General features: G+C 45.8%; 1 protein-coding gene across 1 annotated transcript in view; it reads left to right on the plus strand.

The window, feature by feature from the left end:
- Positions 1–18,035, plus strand: part of LOC141212785 (uncharacterized) — a 100,941-nt gene that overhangs the window by 53,319 nt on the left and 29,587 nt on the right. Inside the window, exon 6 of the mRNA XM_073665092.1 lies at positions 5,906–6,886. Coding sequence (XP_073521193.1) covers positions 5,906–6,886 — 981 coding nt within the window. The remainder of the gene's footprint in view (positions 1–5,905; positions 6,887–18,035) is intronic.

Genomic DNA, 18,035 nt, shown 5'->3' on the forward strand with positions numbered 1-18,035 from the left:
AGAGTCGCCACCAGGTTTGCACAGTTATCGCACACTGCTTTCCCTTGCCCAGGTTCAGTGAAGTCAGCCATTGCTCAAACTCGGCTTGGGGAGCTGTCCACAACTCTTCAGCTGTATGACTACGATCTCCAAGGCATATTCATTTTAACACTGCCTGATTGTGGTGAGCCCTGGCTGCGCAGCACGGAGGTGGGGGGGATTCTATCTGCACTGTTGGAACGTGTGTCTCATTAAGGCAGAGGTTGAGGGCGCAGGTGGAGGAGACAGAAACACTGGACCAAGTGTTAGATACAGCGTTTTGTCCCCCAGGCCTTGGAGAATTCCAACACTTGCTGTCTAGTGACACCTTGGTGTCTAGTGGTTTAGTGCTCCATCCCCTGGTGTGTAGTAGTTTAGTTCTCCATGTTCTGGTGTGTATTTGTTTAGTTCTCCAACCCATCCATGCCCACCTCCAAGGGTTAACGTCTGGTGACGAGGGTTTGGATTCTGCGTGGACCATACTTATTCCGGCCCCAGATCAACTGAAATAAAATTTGGACATCACTACACATGCTTTCCCCCTCTTGAGTCTGTGAAGTTTTGTATCAGACCTCTGATGCCCCAGAATAGAATGTGTGAACAGCTGTGCAGAGTCGCCCATCTGTGGTTCCCCACAGTCAGTTGGGCAGTTAGAAAGTTGTGACGCTGGGGAAAGCAAGGGTAATTGGGGTGCCACCTCTGAGGACTGTACTGTGTGTGATGCTAAGGTGGAGGAAGAGGAGCAGAGGCCATTTGATGCAGCGCTTGTCATCTACTGGAGCACATGTTCTTTCTGGCCCTCATCTACAAAGCATACAGTTTTCTTGGCATCACCGACTTGGCCCTATCTTGGATCTTTTCATACCTAACTGACTGGACATTCAGTGTCTCCCACACACCACCTTCTCATCTCGCACCCTATGTGTCGGTGTCCCCCAAGATTCAGTTCTTGGACCCCTGCTCTTCTCCATCTACGGGCTGGGACAGCTCATAGAGTCTCATGGCTTTCAGTATCGCCTCTATGCTGATGAACACAGATCGACCTCTCTGGAACTGATATGACCTCCTGACAAACCAGAATCTCACAATGTGTGTCCACTATTTCGTCCTTCTTCTCTGCTAGATTTGCAAAAGTTAACATAGATTAAACCGAATTCATCATCTTTCCACTATCTCATCCCTCCCCCCCTCAACTAACACATCCATCAAAGTCAATGGCTGCTCACTCTGATTTGTCCTTTAAACGTCAGATCCAAGTCCTTTTCACTTGCTTCTGACTCCAACTCCAAAATATCTCCAGTATCCACACATTCCTCAACTATGAATCTACAAAAACACCAGTGCATGTCCTCATCCTCTCCTGCCTCAACTACTGCAAATCCCTGCTCTGTGGCCTCCCTTCTACCACTCTCACACCCCTCCAAATTATCCTAAACTCTGCTGGCTGAATAATCCACCTGTCACCCCGCTATTCCCCAGCTTCTCCTCTCTGGCAATTCTTGCGCTGGCTCCCTGTTGCCCAGAGACTCCAGTTGAAAAAACAAACTTTGGAATACGAAGCCATCCAAAACCTGTCTCCTCCATGCATTTGTGACCTAGTCTCCCTGTGCTTATCTGCACGCAACCTCCCATCCTTCCAAGATCTCCTTCTGTACTTCCCTCTTATCTCTTCTTCCCACAGTCGCATACAAGATTACAAGATTTGTCCTGTGCATCTCCCCATCTGTATAACTCTGCACCCCAACACATCAGACTCTCGCCTACCATGGAAACCTTGAAAAGGAAGCTGAAGAAGCATTTCTTCTGGCAAGCCTACAATCTGCAGTAACCCTCGCTCCAGCATACCGCTGCACGACCAGCTGTACCCTGACTTACTGTATCCCTTGTAGATTGTTTGTGTGCCCTTGCTGGCAGGGTCCTCTCTTCTCTTGTACTAGTTGGTGACTGCTTTTCACATGTAAAGCGCCACGGAATAAATGTTGCTATAATAATAAATAATAATTATTATACTACTTGTACTCTCAATTGATGGCACTTTCCTGGTGTCGGGCCCTAGCTTGATGTGTTTTGGCAGCTTTTGGGCCCGTTTGAAGGTGTTGTTGTGTATGCGTTTCTTTTTGCCCCCCATTGAATCCAATGACATTCGGTAATGTTCGGCGAATGTCTGACTAATAAATCGACGAATATTGCAAATTCGACGATAGTAATCCAAACCGAATATTGAAACATTCACTCATCTCTAGTCATGAGATTTCCCCTATGATGTGTAGACGGCTGTGAAGGTCTTGTGCTCAGTCTTGTTTTATCCACCAGTAGTAAGTAGCGGCTTTCCGCTTGGCATTATATGCCCCGGCTCCCTAGCGCTGCTTACTACTGGTGTCCTGCTTCACTAGCAATCCGTCTGATGAAGGTCGTGGTTTAACGACCGAAACTTTACATTTATGTGGATTGCTCTTCTTATATTCCTGTTGGACTATTAACTATACAATTAAAATTATACTTTCTGCAATTTTGAGTGCCGGATTCTATCAGTGTGTGTGTGTTTGTTTTATCCACCAGTATTATATATTTTATACTTGTGTAATGAGAACGGTGGAGATGGCAGGATTAGAGCTGATCATAGATGGGACTTCTCCATCTGTCTGTGACTTTTACAATATTTGTTTCAGGGTGAAGATCTGACCCATATTAATACCACAGAGACATATGTGAGGGGTGATGAGCGGTGTAAAGAGGAGATTCCTACATATGACTACCCAGGTGAGTAGTGACCACTAAATGCTGAGAAGTCACAGATTCTTCTCAGTCACCGGCTGTGGCTGCTTTATCGGTGGTGTAGTCCGGCCGTATCACAATCGTGTGATCACCATTTTGCCTCTAGGCCACAACATTCTCCTCCACCCAAAACTGTTCAAATGACTTTGGGTATTTAAAGTACTTTTCTATAGAACTTACAACCTGGAGGATCCACCTACCCCCTGGGATTAGGAGACGCTGACCCTTACCTGTCCAGATCTTTAAACTACAAAGCCAAATGACAGCGTACGTAGAATGTGCTGACAAGTGAGAAAATCACTCACAGAAAAATATTATGATGGGCCTGTAAGAGAAAGTGGAGGGTAATGATGCTGTTGGCTTCCTAGAACCCTGATATCTTATTGGATGAATCTACCTTCTCTCCCTTCTGTGCTGCTGAATGTGCTCATATGGTCCCTACAAGACCAGGTCCAGTCTTTCTGGCCAAACTTCACTTTTATGATCGACAACATTAAATGTGCAGTGAGGGCCAAGTGTGAATTTCTGTACAATAACAACAGAGTTTCCCTTTAAACAGGATTGCGATAAACTACATAAAAAACATTACACCTGTGCCATGATATATCTCTAAGCTGTGCGTGGCTGATGGCTGTAATATACATTTATTCACGCCTGCAGGAGATGTGTTGGCATGGCTAAAGATAAATTCCATTGTTTTCAATCCTAAGGAATTCAGATTACTGCACAATCTCTCCTGAAATGTGGAGCTCTAATACTTTCTCTACTCTCCTGGTCAGAACTCATAGTAGCTCCAATGGTCCACCATAAATGAGTGTGACTCCGGTTTAGTGTTGGATTTCTCCCCTCATACATACGTTGTTGTTGGGGATGTTACATGTTTTTATATTCTTTCTTTTTTTTACAAGTTCATTCTGTATGTAGTTTCATTGTGGTGGGATCGGCCGGCCTCACTTATGTGAGTCTGTAACTCCCTGGTAGTCTTTAAAAAAAGATCTCCATTGTCTCTTCCAAATGCCCGAGATCTAAATTTAAGACACCTCAGCTCTGCAGTATTTTAAAAAGTTTCCTTTAAATGTTTAGTATTTCTTCAAGAAACTCATCTGACAGAAAATATTGGCCCTTAGTTTAGATAGATAGATAGTTTAGATTGCCAAGAGCCACCGAGCCCCATACTCTAATTACCCCAGAGAGGTTTCACCACTAGTTACTCATTTATTACTGAAGAAGATAGCGGAGTTTGTTAATTTCAGTAGATGTGTTATTGTCTGTACTCACAGTTTTTGACTACAGTAGTTAGAGCCCAAAATTCACTGATTTAACCCCTTCCTGTAGCCAGTTTTGTGTTCCTATCTGGGCCCATTTTTCAAATCTGACGTGTGTCACTTTATATGGTGATAACTTTGGAATTCTTCATAAACGATTAAAGGAAACAAATGGACCTTACAAATTATTTTCCAACTTCTCTTGAATCTGACAATACCATATATACGGTTGTACACTACTGTGTGGGCACATAGCAGGTTAAGAAGGAAAAGAGCAACATTTAGCTATTTGAATGCAGATCTTGCTGGAATAGTTTGCAGACACAGTTTATTGGGGGCACTGTTCATGGTCACCTGGCAGCTCAAAAGATGGCCACCACAAATAGGCTTGGCACTATATACCCCATTTACAGATTTCACAAATTACTTTGCTCATCACTCTTTTAACCCCTCTACATAGATCTGGACTTACACAGAGACCCCTAGGCTTGGGCCATGGTGTTACCTGCTGTTCTGTGGTGTGAGATGGCAAGAAGAATAGTCAGGTAGCTGGGTCAGAACAGTAGTTCAGTAAACTGGCCGGGGTCACAACAGGAAACAAATACACAAGCCGGGAGCTGAGCACAGATGACTGAACCAGAGGAGAACAAGGCTGTATCTGGCAGCTTCCGGCAATATGCTTCCAGCTTTAGTAGGGTGTGGTGCTTTCCAGTTGGCTGAAGCCGGGAGCAGATTACTCCAGCTGGACAGCACACACACCCATACTGGCAGACTGGATGGTACTACAGGTCCCAGGCACCCTAATCTTACTGGCTGAACAGAGCCTGCGCTTCATAGAGCTTCTGGTTCTGATGTCTCTTCCATCACCAGCGCCGCCTGCAGAATGAATAAGGCGGCGCCTGGTGACAAAAGCAGACGTCACAGGAGTCGAAGCAGGAGGAGAAGTAGACTTCCCAGAGGAGATGGGACACACCTGTGCACACAGTGGATGTTGGAGAGTGAAAATTGCAAATATGCCATTTTATTGCCCAGATTGTGCTCCAGGAGACACGCCATAAATTAAGTGGGATCTTCTCACTATAGTAATGCCAAACACATGGATGCTGAGTGTGGTTTGGGCGCACTGCAAGGCTCAGAAGCAAGGGGGGATCTGACTTTTGGAGAGCTGATATTGCTGGATTGGTTTATGGAAGCCATGTTCAAGAGCCCCTGAGACCCTAATAATGTGGAAACCTCTGTTTTTCCAGTGACAGATGATGGACCTGAGTGGGGCTTTGCTTTTTTGTGAGATGAGAGAGACAGAATGAACACCATGCTCTACTGGTTCATAGTATGAGGCTTTCTATTAGACTCTGAACGGTCATTCTCCTGGTGAATAATTGAATTTTTTTATATACATAACTTGCCTTTTTACGGACAGTTTAAGTACAATTGTTCAGAAATATAAAATTCAAGGATTTTTTATTAAAAAATAATAATTGGTTTTCTTCTTGGCAGATGACTGTACCAGGAGATCAGAGGGACAGCTGACATCTTCAATTTCTAAATCAGATGATCTTGAAATCCCACAGGATACAATTGAAGTGAAAACCATTACTCCAGATATACCATCACCCCTTCACAGCAAAGATCTGTCATCTGATCCTTTGAAACAGGTCCTGTCTTCTGATTCATTACTGACTACTATGGAAAATCAAAGTCACAAAATAAGCATTAAAAAACGAAGTGCTCCTAAAGCAAAGAAGCCATTTTCACGTTCAGAATATAGAAATAGTTTTCCTCTCAAAAAGTCTTTTCTTAAACATCAAAAAATTCACACAGCGAAGAATAGATTTTCTTGTTCCAAGTGTGGGAAATGTTTTAATCAGAAATCAGATCATGTTAGGCATGAAAGAAGTCACACAGGTGAGAAGCCATTTTCATGTTCAGAATGTAGGAAATGTTTTGCAATGAAATCAAATCTTAACAAACATCAGAGAACTCACACAGGGGAGAAGCCATTTTTTTGTTCAGAATGTGGGAAATGTTTTGCATCGAAATCAAATCTTAACCAACATCAGAGAACTCACACAGGGGAGAAGCCATTTCCATGTTCAGAATGTGGAAAATGTTTTAACCAGAAATCAAAATTTCTTAAGCATCAGAGAACCCACACAGACGAGAAGCTTTTTTCATGTTCAGATTGTGGGAAATATTTCACAGAGAAATCAACTCTTATCATACATCAGAGAACTCATACAGGTGAGAAGCCATTTTCATGTTCAGAATGTGGGAAATGTTTCGCAAACAAATCAAATCTTATCGCACATCAGAAAACTCACACAGGAGAGAAGCAATTTTCCTGTTCAGAATGTGGGAAATGTTTTGCATCGAAATCAAATCTTAACCAACATCAGAGAACTCACACAGGGGAGAAGCCTTTTCCATGTTCAGAATGTGAAAAATGTTTTAACAAGAAATCACATTTTGATAAGCACCAGAGAACCCACACAGGGGAGAAGCCTTTTTCATGTTCAGATTGTGGGAAATATTTCACAGAGAAATCAACTCTTATCGTACATCAGAGAACTCACACAGGGGAGATGCCATTTTCATGTTCAGAATGTGGGAAATGTTTTGCAAAGAAAGCATATCTTATCACACATCAGAAAACTCACACAGGAGACAAGCCATTTTCCTGTTCAGAATGTGGGAAATGTTTTGCATCGAAATCAAATCTTAACAATCATCAGAGAACTCACACAGGGGAGAAGCCTTTTTCATGTTCAAAATGTGGGAAACATTTTAACCGGAAAGCGCATCTTGATAGGCACCGGAGAACCCACACAGGGGAGAATGCCGCAACTACACCCAACTAGTCTCTGTACAGACTAGAAAGGCCCTAGCTGCACAACCAAAAACGCCACCACGGACCTAACTCCCTAATAAGCTGTTGAGGAATTTCTGGTACCTCTTGAGGAACCAGAGGGGAGGCCACAACACACTGTCAACAAGGGGAAAGGAAAGTATGAAGTAAAATACAAAAACCCTGAGTGAGAAACAAAAACACAATCATATAGGGCAAAGAAGGCAAGCTAAGTTGAACCAAAAATAAAAGGAACAAGTATAATCTCCCAGAAACCTAACATTGTTAGAATGAAAAGGTACAGGGAGGTAAAGCAAACTGACCTGGAGGATAGTTTCACCTTTGTGGTGAAACTTACAAAATTCACCCTCACAGACTGTATATGTAAAACCCGTCCATTTATAATGACCACGGACAAGATAAAGATTCCCAACTCACATCAGGACCACAAGATCCCAGGTACTTTCAGCTGCATCACATCTAATGTAGTGTACTTAATTATATGTACCAAATGTCCAACTGGGGGTCTGTATGTAGGGGAGACAGGGCAAAAACGTAGAAAAAGGATGAATTCTCATCGCCACGCAATAAAAGAAAAAAAGAATAGATCTATTTGTTGCCAAACATTTTTCTGGCCACAACTCCTTCTCCTTTTCCCATACTAATAGTTCTGCTTCACGCCACTTGTCTTATCTATTGCATTATTCCTGTGCCCTGTTGTGTATAAATATGTGACTCTTCAGATCTTGTGTTATACTATGTCTGATGATGAGACCTGAGTAGTCTCGAAAGCTTACTGACTAATGGCTAACTGAAAAGATGGTATCAACCTTTGAGGACTCTCAAATTTTAATATTTTTCTCCAAACAGCAATTTTATCTCTCCACAGGTGTTCAATGGGATTTAGATCGTGACTCATTGCTGGTCAGAACTCTCCAGCACTTTGTTTCCTTCCATTTTCTGGGTGCTTCTTAAAGTATGATTGGGGTCATTGTCATGCTGGAAGACCCATGACCTAGGACGCAAACCCAGCTTTCTGACACTAGGTACTACATTGTGACCCAAAATCCTTTGCTAATCTACAGATTTCATGATGCCTTGCACAAAGTCAAGGCACCTAGTGCCAGAGGCAGCAAAACAACCCCAAAACATCTTTGAACCTCCACCATATTTGACTCTATGGGTTGTAAATTCATTGATTATGTTGCACACCATGGACAAAGGAACATCCGGATCTTTGAAGATTGACTTATAATCTTGAAATTATTGATATTTTTCAACAATTTTGGTTCTCAAGTCTTCAGACAGTTCTCTTCTCCTTTTTCTGTTTTCTCCATGCTTCGTATAGCACACATATGGACACAATGCAAAGATTGAATCAACTTCTCCCTTTTTTATCTGGTTTTAGGTGTGATTTTCATATTTGTTTACCCACATTTTTGGTAAGGTGCCAACAATTTTGTCCGGTCTATTTTATGTGGTTTTGTGTGAAATTATGTTAAATTTGCCTTTTTTTCTCTGTTTTCTTGTGTTGTTCCAATACACTCAAAGGAAATAAATGTGTATAATAAAACATTTAATTGCAATAATTTTCTGGGAGAATTACTTCATTTTCTGGCACAATTTCAAGGGAGCCAACACTTTTCACCATGACTTGTTTTTGTTTTTAATTTGTTGCAGCATATCATCCTCTACGTGTTCAGCTATATTAGGAGGCTTGTAGCAAAGTCCAATTAGCAGCTTTGCATTATTGCCATCTCCATGTACATTTACCCATACTGATTTTACATCAGGGATGTAAAACTCAAAACATGCAGAGGGCCAAAATGAAAAACTTTGACAAAGTCGTGGGCCAACCAGTATACAGTATAATGGGCCCCACATAGTCCTCCATACAGAATAATGGGCCCCACATAGCTTTCCATACAGTATAATGGGCCCCACATAGCTTTCCATACAGTATAATGGGCCCCACAAAGTCCTCCACGCAGAATAATGGCCCCACATAGGTGTGGTGGTTCTAGTGTCGCCAGTCAAATATAATCACCCAGAGTTGGGCATGTGTGCTCTACATTGTCAAAGCCCCCCCCCCCCCATGTCATCATTGAACTCGAGGTCTTAAGTTGGTTTTAACAAAAATACCCACCCTTCTACCTATTTTTCTTTCCTATGCATTTGAACGTAGTGTAACCCTCTATGCTTGTCTCCCAGTCATGGCTTTCATCCAGCCAGGTTTCTGTAATGCCCACCACATCGTAGTCTGTGTGTGAGTCTCTAATTCATTCATTTTGTTTTCAAGACTTCTTGCGTTTGCCTGCAGACATTTAATACTATTAGCACATTTATTACTGCCACTTCTCCTCCTTACTTTCCTTGAATGTCCCAGCTCCCCTAAATCCTCATTGACCCCTACTGTCTCACTGTCTACTCTACCCCTTATTTGCACAGCTAGCCTCCATCCCCCAGATCCTAGTTTGAAAGTTCCTCCATCCATCTGACCATTTTTCCTCCAGCACAGCTGCATTCTACCCATTGAGGTGCAGCCTGTCCTTATTGTAGAGCCTGTAGCTGACAGAGAAGTCAGCCAAGTTCTCCATGAACCCAAACCCTTTCTTCCTGCCACTTAATTATCTCCTTAAGCTCCCGTTGACTTTCTAGTGACGTAGTGGAATCAGCAGTATTTCTGAAAGCACCACCTATACTTCAGCTTCTCTCCTAATTCCCCGTAATTATTTTTAAAGACCTTCCCCCTCCCTCTAACTCTGTCATTGGTACCAATGTGTACCATGATTTCTGGGTTTTCCCCAGCCCCACCCAATAATCTGTCTATCTGATCGCATGAAGATCCAGCGAATTAACTTAGGAATTATTTTAAGGACCATAATCTTTCCACTTAATGAGATAATGCAGATGGTACCTGACCTACATGGAACCAAGAACTCGCCATACCTCATACTCCCGATACCCTTCCAAATCAACCTCAATTATGCTTTGAGGTCCCCTCAAATTTTTTTAAAAGAGAAGAATGGAAAGAATTATTGATTTTCCAGGCAATAGGAAGTTGCAACTTAACTGTCACAGGATTTAAAATTTTAATAATTTTATAAGGACCTACAAATTTAGGTGCAAACTTTCTAGATGTGAACTTTAAGCGCAGATTTTTTGAGAACAACGACACAAAATTCCCCACCCTAAAGACAGGAGCCTTCCTACGTCTGCGGTTAGCAACTCTTTTGGCCCAGTCACTATCTACCAAAAGATACCTTTCGACCTCCCTCCAGACCTAAAAGAGGTTGTCCACTACTATTAACAATGCCCCCATGGATTTAAATTGTTCCAACAAGTCTTTTTGTAAATACCTTGAGCAAGGCGGCGCTGTTCACACCGTGCAGTAACTGAGGCAGTGACCCAAGCAAGTCCAACATAAACAGCTTTTATTTCAGCAACTCACGGGTTAACAGAAAGTCCTCCGGTTTGCAGCCGGGTTAACAGAAGTCCTTTAAACAACGGTTGCCGGGGCAACGGTCGCGCCGGGCCACTCAGAGCCTGATGGGTGCAAAGCCTTCCCAGGCGTGGATTTAGCTGCTCACAGGTCTGCCAAGCTTTCCTGCTATGCTCCTAGCAGGTCCCAACACTGAACAACACTAATCCTTAGTGCAGGGTTTTTAAAGGACCCGTGGCAAGAGACACTGAAAAACCCGGGTTGGAGGGAGGAGGCCACCCCATTGCCTTCCTGTAATCTCCTCCAGGAAATGAAGGCCCTGCCGGGTTTTTAATCTGCTTTAGCCAGATAGCCTGACAAGGTCCATGCTCACCTTCATTCCTGCATTGCAGCCGCAGGTGAGTTCGTGACTGCAGTGTACTCCAATGGATTTAATAGGTCTCTGTACACATTCTGGGGGATATATACCATCCCTCATATACGATCCCGGTCACTGCCTCACATATCCCCCCCCTCTGTTCAAATTTGTGGGGTTGAACATTTGACACCATACAGGGTGCCTGGGACAGGGCATCCACGTTTGTCTGCGACTTCCCAGGGCGATGTTCTACAGAGAAACTGAAATTTTGCAGTGACAGGAACCACCTGGTGACTCGCGCATTCCTCTCCTTGGCATTCCTCATCCATACCAAGGATGAGTGGTCTGTCACCAGGCGGAACTGCCGCCTGAGTAAATAACATAGCGATTCCAAGGCCCACTTAATAGCCAAACGCTCCTTCTCTTTCACGCCATAGTTTTTCTCTGCCGGGACAAGTTTTCTACTCAAGTAGGTGACTGGGTGCTCTTCACCATTCACTTTTTGTGACAATACAGCCCCCACCTTCTCTCGAACCTCATATGGCCCTTGCCATTTGGCCATGAGCTTACTCTCGGCTGTGGGTATCAGTACTAACACCTGATCGCCCTTGTTAAAAGACCTGATCGTGGCTCTTTTATTATATGTGCGCCTCTGGGCTGCCTGGGCATCTAACAGATGTTCTTTCACGATGGGCATGACCGCCGCAATCCGGTCCTGCATACTAGCCATGTGTTCAATTATTCTGCTATGTGGAGTTGGCTCTTGTTCCCACGTCTCTTTGGCTATGTCCAACACACCTCTGGGGTGTCTGCCGTACAATAACTCAAAGGGAGAGAACCCTGTGGAAGCCTGGGGTACCTCACGGACGGCGAACATCAAGTAGGGTAGTAACATGTCCCAATCCCTTCCGTCCTTAGAAACCACCTTTTTTAACATGGACTTGAGGGTTTTATTGAACCGTTCTACTAGCCCGTCAGTTTGAGGGTGGTACACTGAGGTGCGCAATTGTTTAATTTTTAGTAGTTTGCACAGTTCCCTTGTCACCTTGGACATAAAAGGGGTCCCTTGATCCATCAGGATCTCCTTACGTAGTCCAAGGTGACAGAACATGGCAAACAGCTCCCATGCAATCAGTTTCGCCGAGGTGTGGCGTAGCGGAATAGCCTCCGGGTACCGGGTGGCATAGTCTACGACCACCAGTATACAGTATATGTTGGTGGCCACGAGCGGATTTTACAATGGGCCCTACCAAGTCCATTGCAATTCTTTCAAAAGGTATCTCTATCACTGGCAGGGGTACCTATGGGCTACAGAAACTGGCGGTGGGAGTGGTCAACTGACACTCGGGGCAGGATTCGCAGTACTTTTGGACTTCCGCTTAAATCCCTGGCCAAAAGAACCGCTTCAAGATACGGTCTTGCGTCTTTTTAACCCCTAAGTGTCCACCCAGCAGGTGTGTGTGTGCCAACTCCAGAACTGCCCGACGGTACGACTGAGGTACCACTAACTGTTCCATGACCTAATCCCTGATTTTGTCTACTCTATAGAGCAACTCACCGTTGACTACCATGCGTGGAAATACAGTATCTGCCCCGGGCTGTTGAGCCATGCCATTTACCTCCAACACCCGTTCCCGCGTCCGAGTCAGAATGGGATCCAGTAGCTGAGCTGTCCCAAACGTGCTCCGGGACACTTCCAGCTCGGGGATCAATGGGGTCTCCTCGACCTCTCCTGCCAGCACCTCTAGGGGAGACCTATCGGGGTCACACTCTGTCCCTAGGTTGGACACCCCTATGGCAGGTACCACTGACTCGGGTTCATCGGGTACAGCATCTGTAACAAATTTTACCGGGGGAGAGTGGATTTTGTTTTTCCACAGAGTCCAGAACAGGGGCAAGTCTCTTCCCAACACAGTCCCATAGGGAAGGGTTTTTACCACCCCCACCACATGTTTTATGTCTCCACATGGCGTGGACAAAACTTACTCCGCAGTTGGGTTCTCTCGGAGGTCCCCATGGATACACACAACCCCGACTGTCCGTCCACTGGGGTTGTCTCCTGCCACCAGCGACCCATGTACCAAAGTCACTAAGCTCCCCGAGTCTAGGAGGGCCTCCGTGGGGTACCCATTAACCAGTACCTGGCACAGTTGAGGCTCACTGTCCGAGGGATCGGCACTCGCAGTGCAGACGATCTGGGCATACCTTGAGACCCGGCGGTTATACTCGCAGTCCATGGGTTCCGTAGTCAGGGGGCAGTTAGTAACCACATGTCCCAGCCCCTGACACCGCCAGCACCTCATGATGGATTTACTATTAGGTCTTATGACCGTTTGGGAGGGAACCGGTCTCCTGACACTCTCACTCCGGGGTACCCCTTCAGCACGGGTACGGTGCTGACTGTCCTCAGCAGAGGGACACGACCCCTTTACCGGTTCCTGGGTTGGCAGGGATCGGCGTGACAGCCGCGAGGGGACAGAGTCTCAGATGAAGTCCTGAGTGGCCGAGTAGAGCTCGATCAGGCTGACCACCTGGTCGAGGGTGACGGGGTCCCCTTGCCCCACACAATGTTGGATAGCGGCTGGCAGAGTCCTCACCAGACGGTCGACCACCACCCTCTCCACCATCTGGGCTGGAGTCAAAGACTCAGGCTGGAGCCACCTTTTTACCAGCTGAAAAGGTCATAAGCCTGAGACCTGGTGGGTCGGGTCTCCACATAGGCCATGAAAATACGCGCTGAGCCCTCATGTACATATTGACCCCCAGTCGGGCAAGGATCTCACCTTTGAGCCTCTGGTAGTCCTGGGTGTCCTCCCGACTGAGGTCGAAGTAGGCCTTTTGGGCATCGCCGACCAGAAACTGAGCCACCACTTCTGCCCACTGGCCGGCTGGTAGGTTTTCCCGCTCCGCGGTGTGCTCTTAAGTGGTTGGGAAGGCTTCCACGTCGTCCTCCGGTCCCATCTTCCTCAAAGCGGAACGAACCTTGTCCCGGGCCTCTCGACGTTCCGGGGCTGGTGCCGTCGGCGTCTCCCGCAGGGCAGCAATCTGTTGCATCAACAGTTCATTTGTTTTCTGCTGCTGCTGGTACAGTAGCAGCTGCTGTTGAGAATGCTGCTGCTCCCGCTCCTGCTGTTGCCACTGGAGACTCAGGTGCTGCTCCTGCTGTTGCCGCTGGGTGAGTACCAGCTGTTTTAACAGCTCCTCCATTTTGTCCACGGGGTGGGGCTGAAAAGTGGCCGGCCATATTGTGGTCATGCAGCTGCCGGTGGGGTATGCCTCAGTCACACTGCCCACATTCTCCACCAAGCTGTAAGGCGGCGGTGTTCACACCGTGCAATAACTGAGGCAGTGACCCAAGCAAGTCCAACATAAACAGCTTTTATTTCAGCAACTCACTGGTTAACAGAAAGTTCTCCGGTTCGCAGCCAGGTTAACAGAAGTCCTTTAAACAACGGTTGCCGGGGGCAACGGCCGCGCCGTGCCGCTCAGAGCCTGACGGATGCAAAGCCTTCCCAGGCGTGGATTCAGCCGCTCACAGGTCCGCCAAGCTTTCCTGCTATGCTCCTAGCAGGTCCCAACACTGAACAACACTAATCCTTAGTGCAGGGTTTTTAAAGGACCTGTGGCAAGAGACACTGGAAAACCCAGGTTGGAGGGAGGAGGCCACCCCACTGCCTTCCTGTAACCTCCTCCAAGAAATGAAGGCCCTGCCAGGTTTCTAATCTACCTTAGCCAGATAGCCTGACAAGGTCCATGCTCACCTTCATTCCTGCATTGCAGCCGCAGGTGAGTTTGTGACTGCAATGCACTCCAATGGATTTAATAGGTCTCTGTACACATTCTGGGGGATATATAACGTCTCTCATATACGATCCCGGTCACTGCCTCACACTTGCTTGTTCTTTATTGCTTGTGAGCGGCGCTATTGCTGGCAGGTCACCAGGAATCACGTGACCCCGCCTGCAGCCGGCTCTGACATCCACTGCAGTCGGGCGTGAGCAAGTGATGCATTCCCGCTTGATTGATGTGCTGTGGTCGGGGTTTCACCACCCATCACAGCCCAGCATCCGCCACTTGCTTTCCCTCTCTGCTTTAGTTGGGAAAGAGCAATAAAAAATCAAATTGTACTCGGGCCAATGTTAATGAATGAGTGACATCTCATCTGCGATTTTTTTTCTCAGCTGAAATCGGGCTGATTCACAGCATGTTGCAATTTGCCAGTTATCTCAGACGAGACTTGCCAATGTAAGTCAATGGGTGTGTGAAAAAAAATCGCACAGCACTCGGACCATGCGAGTGCCCTCCGATTTTCACGCACCCGTCTCTTTAAAAGCCGGCAATTCATCAGCCGCATACAGTTACAATACATCGGTACCCGACAATTTAGAATAGAAAGAATATCTATACACATAGAATAGATAGAAAGGTGTCAGTCATGTATATAATTAGTACAGTGACAGTGTTGGTTACTGTACTTGTAATTTATTGTTAAATTAAAAGATTTATTAAAAAAAAAAATTTTATTTTATAGTCTAGCAAGGGTTAAGCAGACAGCCGGGGCAGATGTTTGAAGCCTGGAAAGGGGGTAATACCCACGGAGCTTCCCTGGCTACTAATATCAGCCCCCCCAGCTGAATACTTAGCCTTCACAGGCTATTAAAATGGGGGACCCCCCAAAAAATGATGTGGGGTCCCCCTATTTTAACAGCTAGCAAAGGCTATGCAGACAGTTGGGGACTGATATTAATAGCCTAGTAAGGGGCCATAAATATTGGCCCCCTCCGAGGCTAGAAACAGCAGCCCTCAGCCGCCCCAGAAGTGGTGCATCCATAGGATGCACCAATTCTGGCACTTAGCCTCCGCTCTGCCCACTGCCCTGTAGTGGTGGCAGTGGGGTTATAGGGTTGGAGTTGATGTAAGCTTATAAGGCCAGCTGACATCAAGCCCGGTTAGTAATGGAGAGGCGTCTATAAGAAGCCCCCATTACTAACACCGTGGTGAAAGTGATATGTGAAATAACTACAACACCATGAATAAAATATTTTATTTGAAATAAACACAGAGACCTTTTATTGTTCTAAATTAAACCCTACTCACCATAACGCCCATTCCAGCTGAAGCCAATGTCCCCTGCAATGAAAATTAAATAATAAAGCAAACTCATCCTTACCTAACTAGAAACACTAGCGATCTTAGGCCACGGTCCCACTATCAGTATTTGGTCAGTATTTTTTCTCAGGAGTGGGAGCCAAAACCAGGTGAGGAACAATCAGAGAAAAGGTATAATGGAAACAAGTCACCAATTCTGCATTTACCCCCCATTTCTGAGAAAAAATACTGACCGAATACTGATAGTGGGGTCGGGGCCTTAGAATAAAAAACTGCATTGTATTGACATCAAGGGTATAGATTTGAGTAACTAACTCAAAACCAACGAGGAATAAAGTGCAGATTTTTGGGGGCACATGATACAATATATACAGTTGAAACCAGAAGTTTACATACACTATAAAAAAAGACACATCTGCATGTTTCTCTCAATATCTGACATGAAATCAGAATAAACCTTTCCCATTTTAGGTCAATTAGGATTACCATCATTTTTTATATTTGCCAAATGCCAGAATAATGAGAGAAAGAGAATGTTTTTAAGACATTTTTATTACTTACTGCAAAGTCAAAAGTTTGCATACATTTCATTAGTATTTGGTACCATTGCCCTTAAACTGAATGACTTGGGTCAAACGTTTGGTATATTTTTCCACAAGCTTCTCACAATAGTTGGTCGGAATTTGGGCCCATTCCTCCTAACAAAACTGGTGTAACTGACCTAGGTTTGTAGGTCGCCTTGCTCGCACCTGCCTTTTCAGCTTTGCACATAAATTTTCAATAGGATTGAGATCAGGGCTTTGTGATGACCACTCCAAAACATTGACTTTGTTATCCTTAAGCCACTTTGTTACCATTTTGGCAGTATGCTTCGGGTCTTTGTCCATTTGGAAGACCCATTTCCGCCCAAGCTTTAACTTCCTGGTTGATGTCTTGAGATGTTGCTTCAGTATTGCCACATAATCTTCTTTGTTAATGATGTCATCTATTTTGTGAAGTGCACCAGTCCCTCCTGCAGCAAAACAACCCCACAACATGATGCTGCCCCCCTATGTTTCACAGTTGGGATGGTGTTCTTAGGCTTCCAAGCTTCTCCCTTTTTCTTCCCAACGTAACAATAGTCATTATGCTCAAAAAGTTGAATTTTAGTTTCATCAGACCACAGGACGTCTCCAAAAATTAAGGTCTTTGTTCCTGTGTGCATTTGCAAACATTAATCTGGCTTTTTTATGTTTGTTTTGGAGTAATGGCTTCTTCCTGGCAGAGTGGCCTTTCAGCCCATGTTGATATAGTACTCGTTTCACTGTGGATATTGGCACAATCTTACCAGCTTCCGCCATCATCTTCACAAGGTCTTTTGCTTTGGTCCTTGGGTTGATATGTACATGTGGGACCAAAGCACGTTCATCTCTGGGACACAGAACCCATCTCCTTTCTGAGCAGTATGATGGCTGGACATTTCCATCTTGTTTGTACTTGTGTATAATTGTTTGAACAGATGAACGAGGCACCTTCAGGTATCTTGAAATTGTACCAAAGGATGAGCCAGACAAGTGCAAGTCCACAATTCTCTTTCTGGTATCTTGGCTGATTTCTTTAGACTTTCCCATGATGCTGCACAAAGAAGCAGTGTGTTTCAGGTGTGCATTAGAATAAATCCACATGTGTGTCTGAGAAGCTTCCAAACACATGACATTGTTACGGATCCGGGTGGTGGAACCTCTGTGCTGGGACGCAAGGAGGGACCAGAGGGGCGTAACTAAGTGCCTACTCGGACCGACCCTGGTCGCACGGCGGCTTAGTCGACTCCGTGAACCAAGGAGGGACCGGGCAGGTGGACCAGGTACCACACTGAGACCGACCTTGTGTGAGAGCATGCGACTCCCACGGGTCAGATGGCTGAAGCTGACAGGTACAGCGGGAGAGCACGGCAGGTAGCCTGATGGGTGATCCGGATTGGCAAGCAGGCGGGCACGGCAGGTAGCCAGACGGGTGATCCAGGTTGGCAAGCAGGCGGGCACGGCAGGTGGCCTGACAGGTGATCCGGGTAGACAGGCTGGCGGGCACGGCTGACAGACAGGCTGGCGGGCACGGCTGACAGACAGGCTGGCGGGTACGGCTGACAGACAGGCTGGCGGGCACGGATGACAGACAGGCTGGCGGGCACCCCTGACAGACAGGCTGGCGAGCACGACTGACAGACAGGCTGGCGAGCACGCCTGA

The sequence above is a fragment of the Phyllobates terribilis genome, unplaced genomic scaffold (assembly GCF_046119375.1).
Source record: "Phyllobates terribilis strain yellow unplaced genomic scaffold, ASM4611937v1 Scaffold_186__1_contigs__length_3700242, whole genome shotgun sequence".
Classification (NCBI taxonomy): Eukaryota; Metazoa; Chordata; class Amphibia; order Anura; family Dendrobatidae; genus Phyllobates; species Phyllobates terribilis.